This window comes from Pimephales promelas, chromosome 5 (assembly GCF_988280905.1).
Source record: "Pimephales promelas chromosome 5, fPimPro1.hap1.1, whole genome shotgun sequence".
Classification (NCBI taxonomy): Eukaryota; Metazoa; Chordata; class Actinopteri; order Cypriniformes; family Leuciscidae; genus Pimephales; species Pimephales promelas.
In genome coordinates, this window is record NC_142773.1 from 43,466,212 (window position 1) to 43,488,283 (window position 22,072).

Below are 22,072 nucleotides of genomic sequence, written 5' to 3' on the forward strand. Positions count from 1 at the left end.
AGGTTTGAGAATCCCTGGAGAATCATTTAGAGCAGTTCACTGAAAAGATTCGTTCGATTCGATTCTCAAAACCTTCGTCCGACGAACCGCTGCGATTTTAAGTCATTATTCAATGTTCACGTTTCGCTGATGTCTGTTCATGGTCACATGACATGCAGGCGAACAAATAAAATAATTTTTTTTTTATCCAAGCGAGACCCAGAACGAGCCGAATTTACCACACACACTCACACACACTCATGCTAATACAGACACACACACACACACACTGAACACTAATTGGATCAAGACCAGCACATTTGTTTGACTGAATCCTGACGAGCGACCGAGAGAACGGAGAGAGAGAGCTGATCATCCAGTCACACACATCTCGTTGATGTAATTAACCAAAATATTAAATCCACGCAAATAATTGACCGGAGATTTTCGGGTCTTCCATCAGATCTTCTGTTCCTTTTTATACTGTTATACACAAATAATGACGTTCCTCCTCAGTGTTTCTGTCTCGTTTTCCAGAACACACACATCTAAACACTCGTACCCCTCAAACCAAATTCACTTTATAGCCCTTAATCCTGTAATTGTGGACAAATGTGGGCACAGAGGACTCCGTTGTGATCCTCATATTTATTTATTATAAATGTTATATCACTGTCTTCGATAAAATTTTGTCTATCCATTTATGGTGTTTTTCTTTATTTTGGGGGTATTCTTGAATTTATTTACTTCAAAAAGTACCATATTTTCTATGTAAATTATTTCTATATAAATTAATTACTATATAGTTTTATTTTATTTTATTTTTTTTAACTACATTAAAATATCACTCCAATAAAGTTCTTAGAGCTAAAACCTAAAGATGAAGTGACTTTGTGACTTTGTCTTATTTTGGCTTATTTTAGACTGCTCTAAATTACAGTTTTTCCCATTCATTTCTATGGGTGCCCATTTTCGACCCAAATACAAGATTAAGGAGTTTTTTTTTCACCCACTTAACATTGTAGAATTGAGTCAAAAATAATTGTGTGTGTTCAGGAGGCAAACTTAGGAAAAGTAGGCAAGTCTTGTACTTCTCAGATCAAGGGAAGTATTTTTAAAAAATAAATCAAAACTATTTTGCCCACATTTGTCCAGATTACGGCTTTAGGGTTAAATCAAGAGATGTTTACTGGAGAAAAAGAACAATAACTGAAGATATTAATGCGAGGTTACGCTTAAAACAAGACACAACACACTTGTTTTCCCTTTGAATTAAGATTTGACTCCATTTGTTCTCGTTTTAAGCACAAACTCAAACTAAACCAGACTTCATATCCTAGTCAAATATAGCTTTAATTTGATACAAGGTTAAACCGTAACTCTAACCATTATTTAATTCCTTTAAATCTAGTCTTGCGTAATCTGACTGCATATATCAGTTATTTCTCCAGTTTAATTGTAGTGACTCACAGCGACTCCAAATGTAGTTTTGTGTGTTTAGTCTCTGTTGGGTCTCGGCCGTCGACTGATCCCAGACCAGCGCGCAGCACGAGACCCACTGTTCCCACTTCTCCCCACTGTTCCCAGTGTCCGAGCGCCTCTAATGAAGACGCGTTTGTTTCGGACACACACGTTAAAGGCTGAAAATAGCCTCTGAACACAATAACCTCCATCTCCGGTGTGCCGTCGGACTTTGAAGAGTGTTTCCTCTGCAGGAGTCAGTCAATTAGGCGTGTGTGTGTGTGTGTGTGTGTGTGTGTGTGTGTGTCACTACCATGTCATATTAATGAGCATGCAGACACATTGTCTATGTGTGAGAGTGTGTCAAGGCAAGTCATTGCTCTTAAAATGAAGCATTTTCTCACTTTAAAACGCTGAACGGCCCCGTCTTCCAGATATCAGATGATTTTCTGCTGCTTAATTCATAAAACATTATCAAATAGATTCAGAAATGAGGGTCAGTGTGAAATAGAATTTGACTTTAGGCTTGAGAGACCCTCAGATGTAGAGCTTATATGGGGGTTGAATTTAAATGTGTAAGTTGAATTGATCCGTAGAGCTGAATTAAAATATTAAACTAAATTAACCCTCAGGTGCTGAGCTGAATCAACAGTGAACTGAATTGAATCAACTCTGAACTTAATTGAATCAACACTGAACTGAATTAAATTAACACTGAACTGAATTAAGAGTGAACTGAATTGAATCAACTCTGAACTGAATTGAATCAACACTGAACTGAATCATCAGTGAACTGAATTGAATCAACACTGAACTGAATTAAATTAACACTGAACTGAATCAAGAGTGAACTGAATTGAATCAACACTGAACTGAATTAAATGAACACTGAACTGAATCAAGAGTGAACTGAATTGAATCAACTCTGAACTGAATTGAATCAACAGTGAACTGAATCAACAGTGAACTGAATTGAATCAACACTGAACTGAATTGAATCAACAACACTGAACTGAATTAAATCAATACTGAACTGAATCAACAGTGAACTGAATCGAATCAGCTCTGAACTGAATTGAATCAACAGTGAACTGAATCGACAGTGAACTGAATTGAATCAACACTGAACTGAATTAAATTAACACTGAACTGAATCAACAGTGAACTGAATTGAATCAACACTGAACTGAATTGAATCAACACTGAACTGAATTAAATTAACACTGAACTGAATCAAGAGTGAACTGAATTGAATCAACTCTGAACTGAATTGAATCAACAGTGAATTGAATCAACAGTGAATTGAATCAACAGTGAATTGAATCAACAGTGAACTGAATTGAATCAACACTGAACTGAATTAAATTAACACTGAAATGAATCAACAGTGAACTGAATTGAATCAACTCTGAACTAAATTGAATCAACAGTGAACTGAATCAACAGTGAACTGAATTGAATCAACACTGAACTGAATTAAATGAACACTGAAGTGAATCAACAGTGAACTGAATTGAATCAACTCTGAACTAAATTGAATCAACAGTGAACTGAATCAACAGTGAACTGAATTGAATCAACACTGAACTGAATTAAATTAACACTGAACTGAATCAACAGTGAACTGAATTGTTCTGAATATTGACACTATAGTCTTTTTTGAATTTGTGTCATATATGATTCATTTGCATCATTGATTCATTGTTGATTAATTCTATTGTCCTGTTTATTACGGTGAAGCTGCATTGAAACAGTGTGTTATAGACGGCGCTGTAGAAATAGAGCTTTATCCAGCACAGATTGTGAACTGAACTCTGTCCTAATGGAGTTTCGGCGTGTTGTTTCGAGTCATAATCTCATATCGCGGTGTAACCCGTCATCAATCATGCATCAGTCCGTGGATGTTCATGATCTCAGTTTGGCTTTAATAGAGTTTGTAGTTTGTAGAAACTTCGTGCATCTCCTTACTTTGTGGTTTGGCTCGGTTTCCGAGATCTCATTAGAAATCTCCTCCAGATCCGCTTTGGGAAAGTCGAGGCCTCAGGCGAGGAGCCCCTCCTCCACATGCTAATTTCTCTCCCACAGATTGGCTGGCTAATTTGGCCTCATTTGCATTTCCTCATACAGTGGATCTAAGATGGCCCAAGAGAATTAGCATATTTGAGTTGTAGATCAGCTGAAGCAGAACTCTATTACAACTCTTTATTCTCGTGATCAGGAGATGTTTGGTGTGTTTGGATTGGAGCTGAATGTGTTCGTTCGTTCTTTCTGTATGTTAACACTTAACACCGAATCAACACTGAAATGAATTAATCTGAATAATTACACTGTCATCTTCTATAATGATGCTTTATAGATGAATGGAACTTGTTTCATAATTAATGAACTTTACTGTTTTTGAACTGAACTGGATCAACACTGAACTGAATTACCTCTGAAGTGAATTAACAATGACCTGAATTAACACTGAACTGAATCAACACTGAACTGAATCAACACTGAGCTGAATTAACTCTGAACTGAATTAACACTGAACTGAATTAACACTGAACTGAATTAACTCTGAACTGAATCAACTCTGAACTGAATTAACGCTGATCTGAATTAACACTGAACTGAATTAACACTGAATTGAATCAACACTGAACTGAATTAACTCTGAACTAAATTAACACTGAACTGAATTAACACTGAATTGAATTAACTCTGAACTTAATTTACTCTGAACTGAATTAACTCTGAACTGAATTAACACTGAACTGAATCAACACTGAACTGAATTAACAATGACCTGAATTAACTCTGAACTGAATTAAGACTGAACTGAATTAACGCTGAACTGAATTAACACTGAACTGAATTAACAATGACCTGAATTAACTCTGAACTGAATTAAGACTGAACTGAATTAACGCTGAACTGAATTAACTCTGAACTGAATTAACGCTGAACTGAATTAACACTGAACTGAATTAACACTGAATTCAATCAACACTGAACTGAATTTACTCTGAACTGAATCAACACTGAACTGAATCAACACTGAACTGAATTAACAATGAACTAAATTGACTCAATACTCATTTTGGCCTCATTTGCATTTCCTCGTGTAGTGGATCAAAGGCGGGCCGAGAGAATTAGAGATTTGAGTTGTAGATCAGCTGAAGTAGAACTCTATTACAACTCTTTATTCTGGTGATGTTTGGAGTGTTTGGAGCTGCATGTGTTCGTTCGTTCGTTCGTTCGTCCGTTCGTTCGGTGTGTAAGTCGGAGAACAGGCTGTAATCACAGAGAGCCGGCGCCCCTCAAGGGTCTTGTTGCGCATTGATTAAAATGAAATTGGGGTTTAATTAGGAGGTTAACGCTGCATATTAATCAGGCCCTGCTTATTGAAATCAGCCTCTTTTGATGACTTTAATGGTGGACCACCTTCAGTGCTTTCTCCACACTAAACACACGTTCAACTCTTCCTCATTTACACTCTTAACACCAGAAAGGACAGCTGGACTGTAAATAACGCTCACTATTTAGTCTTTTTTATGCTTAATTTAATGTTAATTGACATTTCTTTGTAATTAATTGTAAAAATGGGGAAAATAATGCACTGATCTCCTTTCACTATGTTCAGATAGTTAAATTATTAGGTGAAACGGAATCTAGTATTAAAGGATAAAACACTCCCGTGTGTATTAGTGACCGCGTGTCTCACATTAGTGTATCCTTTTGCTAATGCAAATAATCATATTGCTAATGTCTATTAATAATGCGAATCGTATTGCTAACGCTTATCGTATTGTTAATGCGTATTGTATTGCTGATGCGAAACGTATTGCTAATGAGTATTGTATCGTTAATGCGTATTGTTTTGCTAATGAGTATTATATTGCTAATGCGTATTATATTGCTAATGCGTATCATATTGCTAATGCGTATCACATTGCTAATGACTATTGTATCGCTAATGCGCATCGTATCGCTAATACGAATAGTATTACTAATGGGAATCTTAATGCTAATGCGTATTGTATTGCTGATGCGTATCGTATAGCCAATGCGTATCGTATTGCTGATGCGAAACGTATTGCTAATGAGTATGTATCGTTAATGCGTTTTGTTTTGCTAATGAGTATCGTACCGCTAATGCATATCGTTGCTAATACGAATAGTATTGCTAATGTGAATCGTAATGCTAATGCGTATTGTTTAGCTAATGCGTATTGTATTGCTAATGCATATCGTATAGCTAATGCGTATCGTGTTGCTAATATGAATCGTAATGCTAATGCGTATTGTATTGCTAATGCATATCGTATTGCTGATGCGCATCATATTGCTGATGCGAAACGTATTGCTAATGAGTCTTGTATCGTTAATGCGTTTTGTTTTGCTAATGAGTATCGTACCGCTAATGCATATCGTATCGCTAATACGAATAGTATTGCTAATGCGTATCGTAATGCTAATGCGTATTGTTTAGCTAATGCGTATTGTATTGCTAATGCATATCGTATAGCTAATGCGTATCGTGTTGCTAATATGAATCGTAATGCTAATGCGTATTGTATTGCTAATGCATATCGTATTGCTGATGCGCATCATATTGCTGATGCGAAACGTATTGCTAATGAGTCTTGTATCGTTAATGCGTTTTGTTTTGCTAATGAGTATCGTACCGCTAATGCATATCGTATCGCTAATACGAATAGTATTGCTAATGCGTATCGTAATGCTAATGCGTATTTTATTGCTAATGCGTATCGTGTAGCTAATTCTGGTGTTTTCATTCTTGATGTTGTGATTTTCACAAATGTGACTCGGATGACGCAAACTCTGAACCAACATGCAACAATGTTATCTCTTCTAAATGTCATAATCATGTGTTAATAAACAAGGATTGATTACTTCAATGAGCTTCAGTTTCTGCATTAAATCGTTACATTGTTTAAATTATTACCTAACTGTGATTTTGTATATTTCTGAAATACTCAGACAGTTTCCCCTGAGAACAGATTACACTGTGATGTGGACTTTCTGTAAAGCTGCTATGAAATGATAACTGAATAAAGTAAAAAGCGTGTGTTGAATGTTCAGGAAGCTGGCGAAGAAGCGCAAGGAGACGCTGAGCACGAGGCAGGAGATGACGGTGATGGTGAACTCCATGGACAAGAGCTACACTGAGCAGGGGACCAACTGTGACGAGGCGCTGTCCTTCATGGACACACACAACCTCAACGGACGCTGTGAGTCACACACACACTGGTTTTTATGTGTAATGGGGGCATTTAATTGACAAAAAGATTTCTTAACTGCATCTCCACATCTCACCCAACAGTATAAGTGATTATATTAAATAATATCATAAAACAGAAGTCCTGGTGAGGTCATCAGAATCCTCTCAGGTGTGCCTGCGTTCTGCTGTGTGTGTGTGTGTGCTGGAAACACTGAGGAGGAAGTGTGTGTTTGCACTGATATCGTGAACTGTAAATCCGTCCAGTCGCGGGTCTGATAACACACACTCATCCGAGCGATTGTTTTGTTGATAAAGCATCTGTCACACACACTCGTCACACACACAGACGCTCCTGACGTGTCCTCATGTCCCCGTCTCTGCAGGAGCTTTACACACACACACACACACACAGACAGCTGTGTGACCTCATCGATCCAGATTATCTGATGAGCCTTTAATCAGCGCTGATTCAAACAATTAACTTTATATCTCTGTTAGTCCATAACCCTGTGTAGAGTAGACACACACACACACACACACACACGCTTTCATACTGCAATGAGACGCCAGTCAACATCATTTACCGCAAAACAAGATTTTATTATTTAGTGTTCAGAACAAACATCGGGGACAGAAAATAATCTTCTTTCGCTTTGATTAGTTTATTTTTCTGACTCCTTTGAAAGATTTTGTTCTGTTTTTTCATAAAACAAGACTTCATATCTTCAGTCATTTTGCATCTCCATAACTGCAGAAATGAAATCTAAGAAAGTAAAACATATTTCTTGAAAATATATCAGGGTTTTGTTTTTTTTTTGTTTTGTTTTTTTTTTGCCATGAATGATAAAGTATTATAAAGTACATTAGACTATAGTTCTTAATAAAATAAAAAAAAGGTCTTCTTCAGTCTTCAGAATTTTAGCTCATTTTGAGGTAGATTTACCACATACAAGTGACAGCTAAAATGTGCTAAAATGCACTTTTATGATGGACAGACGCACTTTTATGATGGACAGATGCACTTTTATGATGGACAGATGCACTTTTATGATGGACAGATGCACTTTTATGATGGACAGATGCACTTTTATGATGATAGATGCACTTTTATGATGGGCAGATGCACTTTTATGATGGACAGATGCACTTTTATGATGGATGGATGCACTTTTATGATGGATGGATGCACTTTTATGATGGACAGATGCACTTTTATGATGGACAGATGCACTTTTATGATGGACAGATGCCCTTTTGTGATGGATAGATGCACTTTTATGATGGACAGATGCACTTTTATGATGGACAGATGCACTTTTATGATGGACAGATGCACTTTTATGATGGACAGATGCCCTTTTATGATGGACAGATGCCCTTTTGTGATGGATAGATGCACTTTTATGATGGACAGATGCACTTTTATGATGGACAGATGCACTTTTATGATGGACAGATGCACTTTTATGATGGACAGATGCACTTTTATGATGGACAGATGCACTTTTATGATGGACAGATGCACTTTTATGATGGATAGATGCACTTTTGTGATGGACAGATGCACTTTTATGATGGACAGATGCACTTTTATGATGGACAGATGCACTTTTATGATGGATAGATGCACTTTTATGATGGACAGATGCACTTTTATGATGGATAGATGCACTTTTATGATGGATAGATGCACTTTTATGATGGACAGATGCACTTTTATGATGGACAGATGCACTTTTATGATGGATAGATGCACTTTTATGATGGATAGATGCACTTTTATGATGGACAGGTGCACTTTTATGATGGACAGGTGCACTTTTATGATGTATAGATGCACTTTTATGATGGATAGATGCACTTTTATGATGGACAGATGCACTTTTATGATGGACAGATGCACTTTTATGATGGACAGATGCACTTTTATGATGGACAGATGCACTTTTATGATGGACAGATGCACTTTTATGATGGATAGATGCACTTTTATGATGGGCAGATGCACTTTTATGATGGACAGATGCACTTTTATGATGGACAGATGCACTTTTATGATGGACAGATGCACTTTTATGATGGACAGATGCACTTTTATGATGGACAGATGCACTTTTATGATGGACAGAAGCACTTTTATGATGGGCAGATGAACTTTTATGGGCTTCAATTTTTATTAATATTACTCTGAGTGTATTCGTCTGAAAGAAGAATGTCATATTATACACCTATAGGGTGACTTCAGTGTGAGTACATCATGGGGTCATTTACATTTTTGGGTGAACTATCCCTTTAAGAGCATTATGTTTTGTTTTGTGATATGATCCTGATGACAGTTAAACATTTACATTTAAATGTAATGTTAAATCAGGAGAGACGTCGTTCTAAGACATTGCAAAAATTCTTAATTATGTCAAAGTTTTCTATCCCTCGCGACTCGTGTATCAGTTTCTTCTGGGGTGAAGCTCGTGTCGTTAGTGTTGATCTGATCATGTGTTTCTAACTGTGTTGTTTGTCTCTTGTGAAGCGGGTTCTTCTCCATGTTCTCTGACGGTGAAGACCAACACACTTAGCAGCAGCAGCATCCCCAACACTTATTACCCAGGTAACCTCACACACACACACACACACACACACACACACACACACACACACACACACACACACACACACACACACACACACACACACTGTTGTCCTGCAGTTTCTTCATATGGACCAAAAAAACCATCTTTAAATCACAGGCTTTAAACCCTGAACCACACTGATCAACTACACACTGCACAAAGTCACGTTCCTCCTCAGTGTTTCTGTCTCGTTTTCCAGCACACACACATCTGAACATCCTTACATCAAGAGACGTTTACTGGAGAACAAGAACTGAAGATATTAAGTCTTGTTCAATGAAAAATGTATGAAAATTAAGTTTTTGCTTAAAACAAGAACAAATATCTGTCAATGGAGTCAGAAAAATAAACTTATTTATGTTGTTGATTTTTCTGACTCCATTTGGAAGATATTTATATATATATATATTTATATATATAACAATGACAATGACTTAATGTGATTTTTGAATTGTTTTTAGATTTAAAAAACAATTCAAAAATCACATTAAGTCATTGTTCTTGTTCTCCAGTAAATGTCTCTTTATTTGAGGATGTTTGTTCTGGAAAACGAGACAGAAACACTGAGGAGGAACATTGTAATAAAAATGTTAAGATAATTAAAATGCTAAAAAAGAAAATGCTGCCATGATGATGATAAAGTTCTACTTGTCTTCTCTTCTCAGACCCGTTCGTCCCCACCGCCATCTTAGGTGAGATCCTCGACTCTTGTGATTCACTGACGTACGATTGCCATCATGTTTGCTTTATTTAGTTTGTTTTGGGCTTTTCATCACACACACACCTGTCTGTCGCTTCTTCCTTTGGGTTCCTCTTCACTCCATCCCATGCGTGATGTCACTTCCTGTCTGACATCCCATGCTTATCGCGCGCTGTGATGTCACTTCCTGTCTGACATCTCATGTGCATGGACAGACGTGTGGACTGGATGTGGGGGAGTGGATGATGCTGTCCACACACACACACACACACGCATACGCACACACACACACACGCACGAGCGACTCATGGATTCTGGATTCATCCCCTCTGTTCAGTCAAATAATACTGATGAAAACAATCACTGCAAAAACAAATGATTTCTTTCTCAATATTCTTAAATCAAGATACATTTACTTGACATGCAAAATGACTGAAGATATTATGAAAAAGCCATCGAAATTAACCATCCAGTCATTTTTAATAGAAACATTTTGCTTTTGTTTTTTTTTTAGATTTTGTTCTCCTCATCTGAACGGCTTCGGCTCTTGTGTGTAAACTGTGAACGCAAAATAAATCACGGCAAAGTTTCATTGGTCCAGAAAAACGGTCATACTTGTATTGTTCCTGGTCAAAAATGAGTGCATTGGAAATGAATTTAAAGCAAATTTCATCTAGAATATTTATAAAGTTTAATTAATATTTTGATTTTGTAATTTTGATGCGTTTTTCATTGAACAAGTCTTAATATCTTCAGTCATTATTGTTCTCTTAATTTAAGGATATTTAGATATTTGTTCTGGAAAACGAGACAGAAACACTGAGGAGGAACATCATGTTTTAGTTTAACAGCAGTTTTCAGGTTTATCATAGGCCTGGTGATGATGATGATGATGAAGAGGTTTTGGATGTAAGGTCAGGCCTCGCTCCTCTGTGTAGATGTGGAGAAGAAGCCGATGTGTTTGTGTAGTTCACTCCAGTGTCTCCTCTGTTATTCTCTCTAATGTTTCTTCTGCCTTTAGCGGCTCCTTCCGACCTACTTGTTTTTCTTTCCCGGCTGTTTACTCGTTTACTCTGTGATAAAATAGAATAATAAAGCAGGTTTTGTCTCATTTTCGTGCCACCTCTACACCCTATTCATCTAAAGCGCTGGCACCCCGGAGTCGGCCCTCGCGAGGCCCCAGAGTTTAATTCAGACATAATGTGATGAAAATAAGAGCTCAGAGCGGCGTATTAAATATGAATGACTCTCGACTAACTGCGCGTGTAAACGATCGCTCGAGCGGGAACAGGTTTACATTACACAATAAAACAGGGAAAAGGAAGGAAAGCTTCACCTCCGGCACAGAAGGGTTTATGGAGCGACTCGGATGAGCTGATGTTCAACAACACCAGAAAGAAGCTTTAGCGCTTCTCCACCCGTCTTAGCGCTTCTCCACCCATCACAGCCCTTCTCCACCCATCTATGCCCGCTTCAGTGCTTCTCAGCCCGTCTCAGCCCTTCTCCACCCGTCTCAGCCCGCTTCAGTGCTTCTCCACCCGTCTTAGCGCTTCTCCACCCATCACAGCCCGCTTCAGTGCTTCTCAGCCCGTCTCAGGGCTTCTCCACCCGTCTTAGCGCTTCTCCACCCATCACAGCCCTTCTCCACCCGTCTCAGCCCTTCTTTACCCGTCTCAGTGCTTCTGCACCCGTCACAGCCCTTCTCCACCCATCACAGCCCGCTTCAGTGCTTCTCCACCCGTCTTAGCGCTTCTCCACCCATCACAGCCCGCTTCAGTGCTTCTCAGCCCGTCTCAGGGCTTCTCCACCCGTCTTAGCGCTTCTCCACCCATCACAGCCCTTCTCCACCCGTCTCAGCCCTTCTTTACCCGTCTCAGTGCTTCTGCACCCGTCACAGCCCTTCTCCACCCATCACAGCCCGCTTCAGTGCTTCTCAGCCCGTCTCAGCGCTTCTCCACTCGTCTCAGCGCTTCTCCATCCGTCTTAAACCGTCTCAGTGCTTCTCCACCCGTCACAGCCCACTTCAGTGCTTCTCCGCCCGTCTCAGCGCTCTTCTGAACCCGTCTCAGCGCTTCTCCACCTGTCACAGCGCTTCTCCACCCGTCTCAGCCCTTCTTAACCCGTCTCAGCGCTCTTCTGCACCCGTCACAGCCCACTTCAGTGCTTCTCAGCACTTCTCAGCCCGTCTCACCCCGTCACAGCCTGCTTCAGCACTTCTCAGCCCATCTCAGCGCTCTTCTCAGCGCTTCTCAGCCCGACTCAGCCCGTCTCAGCGCTCTTCTCATCCCGTCTCAGCGCTTCTTAGCCCGACTTAGCCCATCTCAGTGCTTCTCAGCCCGTCTCAGCGCTTCTCAGCCCATCTCAGCTCTCTTCTCCACCGTCTCAGCGCTTCTCAACCGCCACAGCCTGCTTCAGTGCTTCTCAGCCCTTCTCAGCCCATCTCAGCCCGTCTCAGCTATCTTCTCAGCACTCTTCTCAGCCCGTCTCAGCGCTTCTTAGCGCTTTTCTTAGCCCCTCTCAGTCCATCTCAGAGCTTCTCAGCCCGTCACAGCTTTCTTCTCAGCCCTTCTCACCGTGTCACAGCGCTCGTCTCAGTCCGTCTCAGCACTTCTCAGCCCGTCTCAGCTCTCTTCTCAGCCCCGTCTCAGCACTCTTCTCAGCCCTTCTCACCGCATCACAGCGCTCGTTCTCAGCCCGTCTCAGCGCTCTTCTTAGCCCGTCTCTGCCCATCTCAGTCCGTCTCAGCGCTCTTCTGCACCCGTCTCAGCGCTTCTCCACCTGTCACAGCACTTCTCCACCCGTCTCAACCCTTCTTAACCCGTCTCAGCGCTCTTCTGCACCCGTCACAGCCCACTTCAGTGCTTCTCAGCACTTCTCAGCCCGTCTCAGCCCGTCACAGCCTGCTTCAGCACTTTTCAGCCCATCTCAGCGCTCTTCTCAGCGCTTCTCAGCGCTTTTCAGCCCGTCTCAGCGCTTCTCAGCCCGTCTCAGCCCGTCTCAGTGCTCTTCTCATCCCGTCTCAGCGCTTCTCAGCCCGACTTAGCCCATCTCAGCACTTCTCAGCCCATCTCAGCGCTCTTCTCAGCCCGTCTCAGCGCTTCTCATCCCGTCTCAGCGCTTCTCAGCCCGACTTAGCCCATCTCAGTGCTTCTCAGCCCGTCTCAGCGCTTCTCAGCCCATCTCAGCTCTCTTCTCCACCGTCTCAGCGCTTCTCAACCGCCACAGCCTGCTTCAGTGCTTCTCAGCCCTTTTCAGCGCTTCTCAGCCCATCTCAGCCCGTCTCAGCTATCTTCTCAGCCCGTCTCAGCACTTCTCAGCTTGTCTCAGCGCTTCTCAGCGCTTTTCTTAGCCCCTCTCAGTCCATCTCAGAGCTTCTCAGCCCGTCACAGCTTTCTTCTCAGCCCTTCTCACCGTATCACAGCGCTCGTCTCAGTCCGTCTCAGCACTTCTCAGCCCGTCTCAGCTCTCTTCTCAGCCCCGTCTCAGCAAGTCTCAGCACTCTTCTCAGCCCTTCTCACCGCATCACAGCGCTCGTTCTCAGCCCGTCTCAGCGCTCTTCTTAGCCCGTCTCAGCCCATCTCAGTCCGTCTCAGCGCTCTTCTCAGTCCTTCTCACCATGTCACAGAGCTCGTCTCAGCCCGTCTCAGCACTTCTCAGCCCGTCCCAGCACCCGTCTCAGCCCATCTCGGCGCTCTTCTTAGCCCTTCTCACCGCATCACAGCGCTCGTTCTCAGCCCGTCTCAGCCCGCCTCAGCTCCCTTCTCAGCCCTTCTCACCGCGTCACAGAGCCCGTCTCAGCCCGTCTCAGTCTATCTCAGCCCGTCTCTATGCTCTTTTCAGCCCATCAACACCGCGTCACAGCGCTCGTCTCAGCCCGCCTCAGCACTCTTCTCAGCCCTTCTCACCGCGTCACAGCGCCCGTCTCAGCCCGTCTCAGCCCGTCTCAGTCCATCTCAGTCCATCTCAGCCCGTCTCAGCCCATCTCAGTGCTCTTCTCAGCCCGTCTCAGCGCTTCTTAGCCCGTCTCAGATCGTCTCGCTTCACGATCAGGACTTTATGTTGGACGTCACATGACCGTAAAGAGTGCAGCGGGATTTATTATGCACACGTCTTCAAAACAAGCGTTGACATTTAGTTATTTGTTTGTTTATTTATAATTATTCCTTTATTGTTTATCAATATTTTAATACATTTATTCTATTTCTATAACTTTAATTATTTATTTGTTATTAAAATGTATATTTGTATACATACATATATATGTATATATATCCATTAATATTATTAAATAAATAATAATATTGATAAGAAAAATATTATTTTTAGATTTTCATTCATTAGTTTATTTATTCATTAATTTATTTTAAATATTATTATTTTAATTATTTTTACATTTAATTTAGAATTAATTTAATGCATTATTAATAGTTAATTTAATATATAATTTAATTTATATTTTATTTAAATTTTTCAGTATATTTCTTTTTCTGTAACTTTTATTATTTATTTTAATTTTAATTAATACTTTAATGCATTATGTATTTCTTAAGTTAATATTAGTAAAAAAATACATTTTAAATTGGTTTATTTAATAAATAAATAATTTATATAATACTAATACTTAATTTGGAATTTAACCCATTTATGCATTGTCTTTTTTTCTATTTTGCAAAATTATAATTATATTTATTATAACTTTAATGCATTTATTATATTTCTGTTTTTATATTTTTTATATTTTCATTATTTTTATTCATACCTTTTTTTATAATTATTTTAATTATAATTTCAGATTATTTATGATATTTTGATCTATAGTTTATTTCCACAAACACACAGAGTTCAGTACAGACCATGTCCATTTTAATCTTTATTATTTGTGAGGTTGAGGTTAATTTGACAGCGTTCGTGACCTTTGACCTTAACAACTCAATCGATGTCGTGTGAGGCACGCCGCTGCTCTGCTGATGTCCACGAAGCGATGTTAATGTTCATCATCTTACCAGTTTTATTTGCATTTCTCTTTTTTTCTGGTTTATTTGAAATTCATTTTTCTCCTTCATTGTGATTTGAGTCCCATAACACCCCGAACGCCCTCGACTGATCAGAGCTCGTTCTCTTTGGTGTATTGTTGCTTATACCCTGTCTCCTTTCTCTCTCTCTCTCTCTCTCTCCCTCTCTCTCTCTCTCTCTTCTCACGTTTACCTCTAATGTATCTGCTTAAAAAGTCCCCATTACTGGTAAGTTCATGAGCGTGACAGAGCTTGTGTGTTTCTCCCTTAGCTGCATGGACGTAGACACGCGTTATAGCGTCACCCGTCCTCCCCATGTGTGTGTGTGTGTGTGTGTGTGTGTTTTCGCCATCGTGCTTCTGCTTTCTTTGCTTTGGGTTGTTGTGATTCGCCCATGTGGCTTTCGATCATCCGTCATCACTCATTCCACTCATGCTTTGCTGTTGATTGACAGCACCCATACACTGCCATGGACTAATGAACCTCAGCAGATCTCAGATCAGGGCCGAGCAGGGACACAGGCCGATTTTAGCCGTGTTTCAGTGAAATTATAGAGGAACGATGCACGTGATATTTCACGAACGAATGGACGAACGGGGCAGTCAATCGATCCCTCCCTCCACATCCACTCATCCACCCCTTCCTGCAACGTCGTGTCATGATCCATCCATTGCCAATGAATGGGAAATCGATCAAGCGCTTTCTTTTACACTGACTGAGAGCATGGAAAAGAGAGATGATTAAGGCAAGACGCTACAAACAAAAACACTGCTTTTGTGCATATAAAGAAAACATCCAAAATACTTTATCTTGCAAGTAAAGAAATTCATAAAGTGAAATTGAATCGTTTCTTTAGACTCTATATCAAATAAATGCATGAGGCCTTTTTGTATGCAATATCACTATCCTTCCAGGAAATGCGAAATACCTCTAGTTTTGAAATCCAAAATCTCTTTTGGAAAAACTAATAAAATGTAAACAAAATCAAACATGAAAATTGCTTTATCCACTGCTCAGAATTATGTTCTGGAAATGTACATATTTAATTAGTTATTACCCTCATTTGCATATTCAAAATGACATTTGAGAAAAAATTTAATCTGCAATTATTAAAGTCATTAATCAGCTGTGGAAGTATGGTGATATCTATTGGGTAAAATTTTTTGATTAATTAATGACTTATATTACATATTCACCTGAGGTCCTGCCTTAATTATTCAAAATGTGAGTTTTGTCATTATTCGCTCTCATGTTGTTCCAACCCTGTAAGCTGTTGTTTTTCTTTTACATTTCTGCATTTTTAGTGAATAATTGCTTAAATTTCAGTCTTTTTCAGTATTTGTTTTTTGTTCAAATATAGTTAACTAAAACTAAAACCATAAAACAAACATTAACTGCAAAAAATAAAGTATAAAAAACATTATTATATATATATTTTGCAATTGTATAACTTAATATAATAAAAATAATAAATAATTGTATTTATATATATTATAACTGTATAGATATGACATAAAATAAAATAAAAATAAACTCACAACAAATTTTTTTTGGAACATAAAAAAATAAAAAAACAACTCAAAATATGAACAAAACTCTCAATGATATTAAAAGAACCCTGGTTGGAATGAACTAAGATTAACGAAGATTAATAAATGCATTAGAAGTATTTGGTTCATGTTAATGTAAAGTCTCCAGAATCACAGTGTGCAGGTTTGGAATAAACGACGCATTTTCATTGTTTTCCGAATTATTTCTTTATTTGAAGACTACTCTTTTAGAACACGTGTGTGTGTGTGTTCCTGCAGTCACAGTAAGAGGAAGTGTGAGCGAGTGTGTTCTCAGCTCTTCAGCGTGTGTGTGTGTGTGTGTGTGTTTTCTGTCTTGTGTTGCAGACGAGACTCAAACCCTGACCAGCGACACCAGCAGCCTGGTGCAGTCGCACACACACACACACTCGTCGCACACACACTCTCTGCGCAAGCGTGAGGCCGTGGACGTGCCGTATCAGACGGCTCAGCTTCATCCCGCCATCCGTGTGGCCGATCTCCTGCAACACATCACACAGATGAAGTGTGCCGAGGGCTACGGCTTCAAGGAGGAGTACGAGGTGAGACCGGCTATCCCAGCATGCACTGCGGCACACACACACTCACGCACGTGTGCGATTCTACACTGATGTGAGACCTCAGCTATCCCAGCATGCACTGCGGCACATACACACTCACGCACGTGTGCGATTCTACACTGATGTGAGAACTCAGCTATCCCAGCATGCACTGCGAAACACACACACGAGCGCTTCTACACTGATGTGAGAACTCTGCTATCCCAGCATGCACTGCGAAACACACACTCACACACACACTCGAGCGCACGCTTTTACACTGATCTCAGCTATCCAAGCATGCTCTCAGCATGAGTGAGTGTGAGTCAGTGAGTGAGTGAGTCAGTGAGTGAGAGAGTGAGTGAGTGAGTTAGTCAGTAAGTGAATGAGTCAGTGAGTGAGTGAATCAGACAGTGAGTGAATGAGTCAGACAGTGAGTGAATCAGACAGTGAGTGAATGAGTCAGACAGTGAGTGAGTGAGTAAGTCAGAAAGTGAGTGAGTGAGTGAGTGAGTCAGACAGTGAGTGAGTCAGACAGTGAGTGAGTGAGTGAGTCAGTCAGTCAGTGAGTGAGTTAGTCAATGAGTGAGTGAGTCAGACAGTGAGTGAGTCAGTCAGTGAGTGAGTGAGTGAGCCAGACAGTGAGTGAGTCAGTGAGTGAGTGAGTGAGTGAGTCAATTAGTTGGTGAGTGAGTTAGTCAGTGAGTGAGTCAGACAGTGAGTGAGTCAGTGAGTCAGACAGTGAGTTAGTGAGTGAGTGAGTCAGACAGTGAGTGAGTCAGACAGTGAGTGAGTCAGTGAGTGAGTCAGACAGTGAGTGAGTAAGTCAGACAGTGAGTGAGTGAGTGAGTCAGTCAGTCAGTCAGTAAGTGAGTGAGTGAGTTAGTCAATGAGTGAGTGAGTCAGACAGTGAGTGAGTCAGTGAGTGAGTGAGTGAGTCAATTAGTTAGTGAGTGAGTTAGTCAGTGAGTGAGTCAGACAGTGAGTGAGTCAGTGAGTCAGACAGTGAGTTAGTGAGTGAGTCAGTCAGTGAGTGAGTGAGTCAGACAGTGAGTGAGTCAATTAGTTAGTGAGTGAGTTAGTCAGTGAGTGAGTCAGACAGTGAGTTAGTCAGTGAGTGAGTCAGACAGTGAGTGAGTCAGTGAGTGAGTCAGTCAGTCAGTGAGTGAGTCAGACAGTGAGTGAGTGAGTCAGACAGTGAGTGAGTGAGTCAGACAGTGAGTGAGTGAGTAAGTCAGTGAGTGAGTCAGACAGTGAGTGAGTAAGTCAGACAGTGAGTGAGTGAGTGAGTGAGTCAGTCAGTCAGTCAGTGAGTGAGTGAGTTAGTCAATGAGTGAGTGAGTCAGACAGTGAGTGAGTCAGTGAGTGAGTGAGTGAGTCAATTAGTTAGTGAGTGAGTTAGTCAGTGAGTGAGTCAGACAGTGAGTGAGTCAGTGAGTCAGACAGTGAGTTAGTGAGTGAGTCAGTCAGTGAGTGAGTGAGTCAGACAGTGAGTGAGTCAATTAGTTAGTGAGTGAGTTAGTCAGTGAGTGAGTCAGACAGTGAGTGAGTCAGTGAGTGAGTCAGTCAGTCAGTGAGTGAGTCAGACAGTGAGTGAGTGAGTCAGACAGTCAGTGAGTGAGTCAGTCAGTGAGTGAGTGAGTAAGTGAGGGAGAGTGAGTGAGTCAGTCAGTGTTTGTGTGTGTGTGTGTGTGTGTGTATTGTGCAGACGAAGTTCTGTCTATGTTGACTTACACACTGTGTCTCTCTCTTCTGGTTCTGTTGTTCTCTTTGGAGCAGATCAATGAGGTAAGACTTTGTTTGGTTCCTTCTAACTGAGAGACCCTGATGATGATGATGATGATGATGATGATGATGTGGTGTGGTGTGGTGATGATGTGATGATGATGTAGACTGTGATTAGTTTGAAGGCATTTGATGGTGTTCGGACATCATGACTGTCAAATGCTTTCTATCCACCACTTCTGTTTCTTTCCTGTGTTTGATCATCCTCTCACGACCGTAAATCAAATAACAACTTATTTTAGACACTCCTGGTTTCCATCAAGTAAGTTTCCGGACTCCAGATGTTTTAAGAGCTGGATGTTTCTCACTCTTTATAAACAATAAATCTGCAGCTGTAAATTATTTACTGGATATGGATTCAGGATCAGGATATAAAAGTATAAAAACATTTACTCAGAAATTTCTGCAAAATAAACAAAATACTTTAGCACTTGGCATAACTTGAAAAATGGACATTCATTGTCAAGAATATATTAATTCACTGACTTTTCCCTTCACATAAGGGATGAATTAAAATAAGAAATATTGATTCTTAGTTGATTATCTTATATACGTAATATAAACGTAGTATAAATATATAATAAATTAAGCTTTAAATAGATGTTTTATTTTTTATGTATTTATATTTTTCATCTGGGAAAACTTATAAATAAATATAACTATTTTATTACTACATACATTTATGTTATAAATTAATGTATTTTTTACATATATTTATTATATTTATTTATTTAAACGAGCAGTAGCTCCTTTTTTTGTTGTTCTTGTGAACTCAATCAACAAGTTTTCACGCTCCAGATCACCACATACTCCTTTATGAATTGGTTTATAGAGTTGTTTATTAGTTCTATATACAGTAATTGTTTAATAGATGTAGAATTCTCAAATAATTTTTTGGGCAATCCAGAAGTCGAATGAATGAACTGAAATGAAAAGATGATACATAGCTTCTAAAATGCCAATCATGCAAATGAAGTCCATTTGATATAAGATATCGTTAGTGAAGTTTTCCAGCATGAATTAATGATGGGAAAGCAGATTAATTATTCGTCTCTGAGGAGTCACATGGTCAAAGGAAGCTGTCGTCATTAATCTGGTTGAGTTCATGTCAAAACACTCCAATAAATGAATAACAGTTTGACTCCGAGGGGAGAGAACAGAGAAACTCGTCTAATTAGAAGATATTTCTACTGCGCTGAGTTGAAAAAAGTTCATAGAGAAAGAAAAAACAACTGGTTTAATCGATTATTCTAGACATTTCCTCTCAAATAGATCAGTAGAGCACAAGATGATCACATAGATGGACATAAAAACCTTTTGTTTCTGCTTAATTATAAATTAGAAGAACTGAACAGAAAGTATTACGTATTTTTTCTGAAAAATATCACAATTGAGTGAGTTTTTGCTGAAAAGAACACAAATCACAGCCAATCAGAAGAGCGTGTGGGCGGAGTCTCTCTGAAAGCGCTCTGTACTCACAACCAATCAATCACAAATCATGGCCAATCAGAAGAGCGTGTGGGCGGAGTCTCTCTGAAAGCGCTCTGTACTCACAACCAATCAGAAGAGCGTGTGGGCGGAGTCTCTCTGAAAGCGCTCTGTACTCACAACCAATCAGAAGAGCGTGTGGGCGGAGTCTATCTGAAAGCGCTCTGTACTCACAACCAATCAATCACAAATCACGGCCAATCAGAAGAGCGTGTGGGCGGAGTCTCTCTGAAAGCACACCGCACTCACAACCAATCAATCACAAATCATGGCCAATCAGAAGAGCGTGTGGGCGGAGTCTCTCTGAAAGCACACCGCACTCACAACCAATCAATCACAAATCATGGCCAATCAGAAGAGCGTGTGGGCGGAGTCTCTCTGAAAGCGCTCTGTACTCACAACCAATCAATCTCAAATCACGGCCAATCAGAAGAGCGTGTGGGCGGAGTCTCTCTGAAAGCACACCGCACTCACAACCAATCAATCACAAATCATGGCCAATCAGAAGAGCGTGTGGGCGGAGTCTCTCTGAAAGCACACCGCACTCACAACCAATCAATCACAAATCATGGCCAATCAGAAGAGCGTGTGGGCGGAGTCTCTCTGAAAGCACACCGCACTCACAACCAATCAATCTCAAATCATGGCCAATCAGAAGAGCGTGTGGGCGGAGTCTCTCTGAAAGCGCTCTGTACTCACAACCAATCAATCTCAAATCACGGCCAATCAGAAGAGCGTGTGGGCGGAGTCTCTCTGAAAGCACACCGCACTCACAACCAATCAATCACAAATCATGGCCAATCAGAAGAGCGTGTGGGCGGAGTCTCTCTGAAAGCGCTCTGTACTCACAACCAATCAATCTCAAATCACGGCCAATCAGAAGAGCGTGTGGGCGGAGTCTCTCTGAAAGCGCTCTGTACTCACAACCAATCAATCTCAAATCACGGCCAATCAGAAGAGCGTGTGGGCGGAGTCTCTCTGAAAGCGCTCTGACTCACAACAACCAATTGGATAAGTGTATAATCAAATTCTAAAATATTACACAATTATAATATTATTAAAAATTCATAATCTGATTGAAATAATCTTAAATATCTTAATCTTAATATTTGTTCACTCTTGTTTCCTTTAATTATTTTCAAGATGTGAGAATAATAATCCATCGTCGGCTGTTCAAGTCACACAAAATGATATTCAAAGTGACAATGGAAGCTTTTAACATGTAATACACACGTTTAGATGAGATGATCGTTGTCAAACTGTGTGTGTTGTCACAGCTGGTTAAAACACTTCAGTAAACGTCTCTATCATAATGTAATCAGAAATGAATGTGTGTGTGTGTGTGTGTGTGTGTGTGACGAGCAGGTTCCTCGTGACGTCTCAGTCTTGTTTTTCATTTTTTTTAATATATATATATATATTTCTTAAGAAGCTGAAGATTAAGCATCAAACAGACTGTAATGAGGTTTATGGTTAAATAATAACTGTGCATTTTCAATTATTCATCTGTTATTCTTAATTTAAGAATGTTTAGATCTTTTTAAATGGAAAACAAGACGTAATAATGCAGTGAGTGTTTTTCCGTGATCTTATTTTGTGTAGATAATGACGGCCAGCGTTTCTCCGCAGGGATTGGGCTTTTGAAACTCTCAGATGAGACGGCGTGTGTGTGTGTGTGTGTGT

General features: G+C 40.2%; 1 protein-coding gene across 5 annotated transcripts in view; it reads left to right on the forward strand.

Moving 5' to 3' along the window:
- The window catches only part of LOC120471340 (receptor-type tyrosine-protein phosphatase mu), a 231,231-nt gene that overhangs the window by 172,551 nt on the left and 36,608 nt on the right, over positions 1-22,072 (forward strand). For 3 of the 5 annotated variants that reach the window (XM_089131628.1, XM_089131630.1, XM_089131632.1), the window contains 5 exons: positions 6,532-6,680; positions 9,198-9,275; positions 9,963-9,989; positions 15,226-15,237; positions 16,905-17,119. In XM_089131628.1, coding sequence (XP_088987754.1) covers positions 6,532-6,680; positions 9,198-9,275; positions 9,963-9,989; positions 15,226-15,237; positions 16,905-17,119 — 481 coding nt within the window. The remainder of the gene's footprint in view (positions 1-6,531; positions 6,681-9,197; positions 9,276-9,962; positions 9,990-15,225; positions 15,238-16,904; positions 17,120-22,072) is intronic. The other 2 variants (XM_089131629.1, XM_089131631.1) reach the window with 1 other exon arrangement.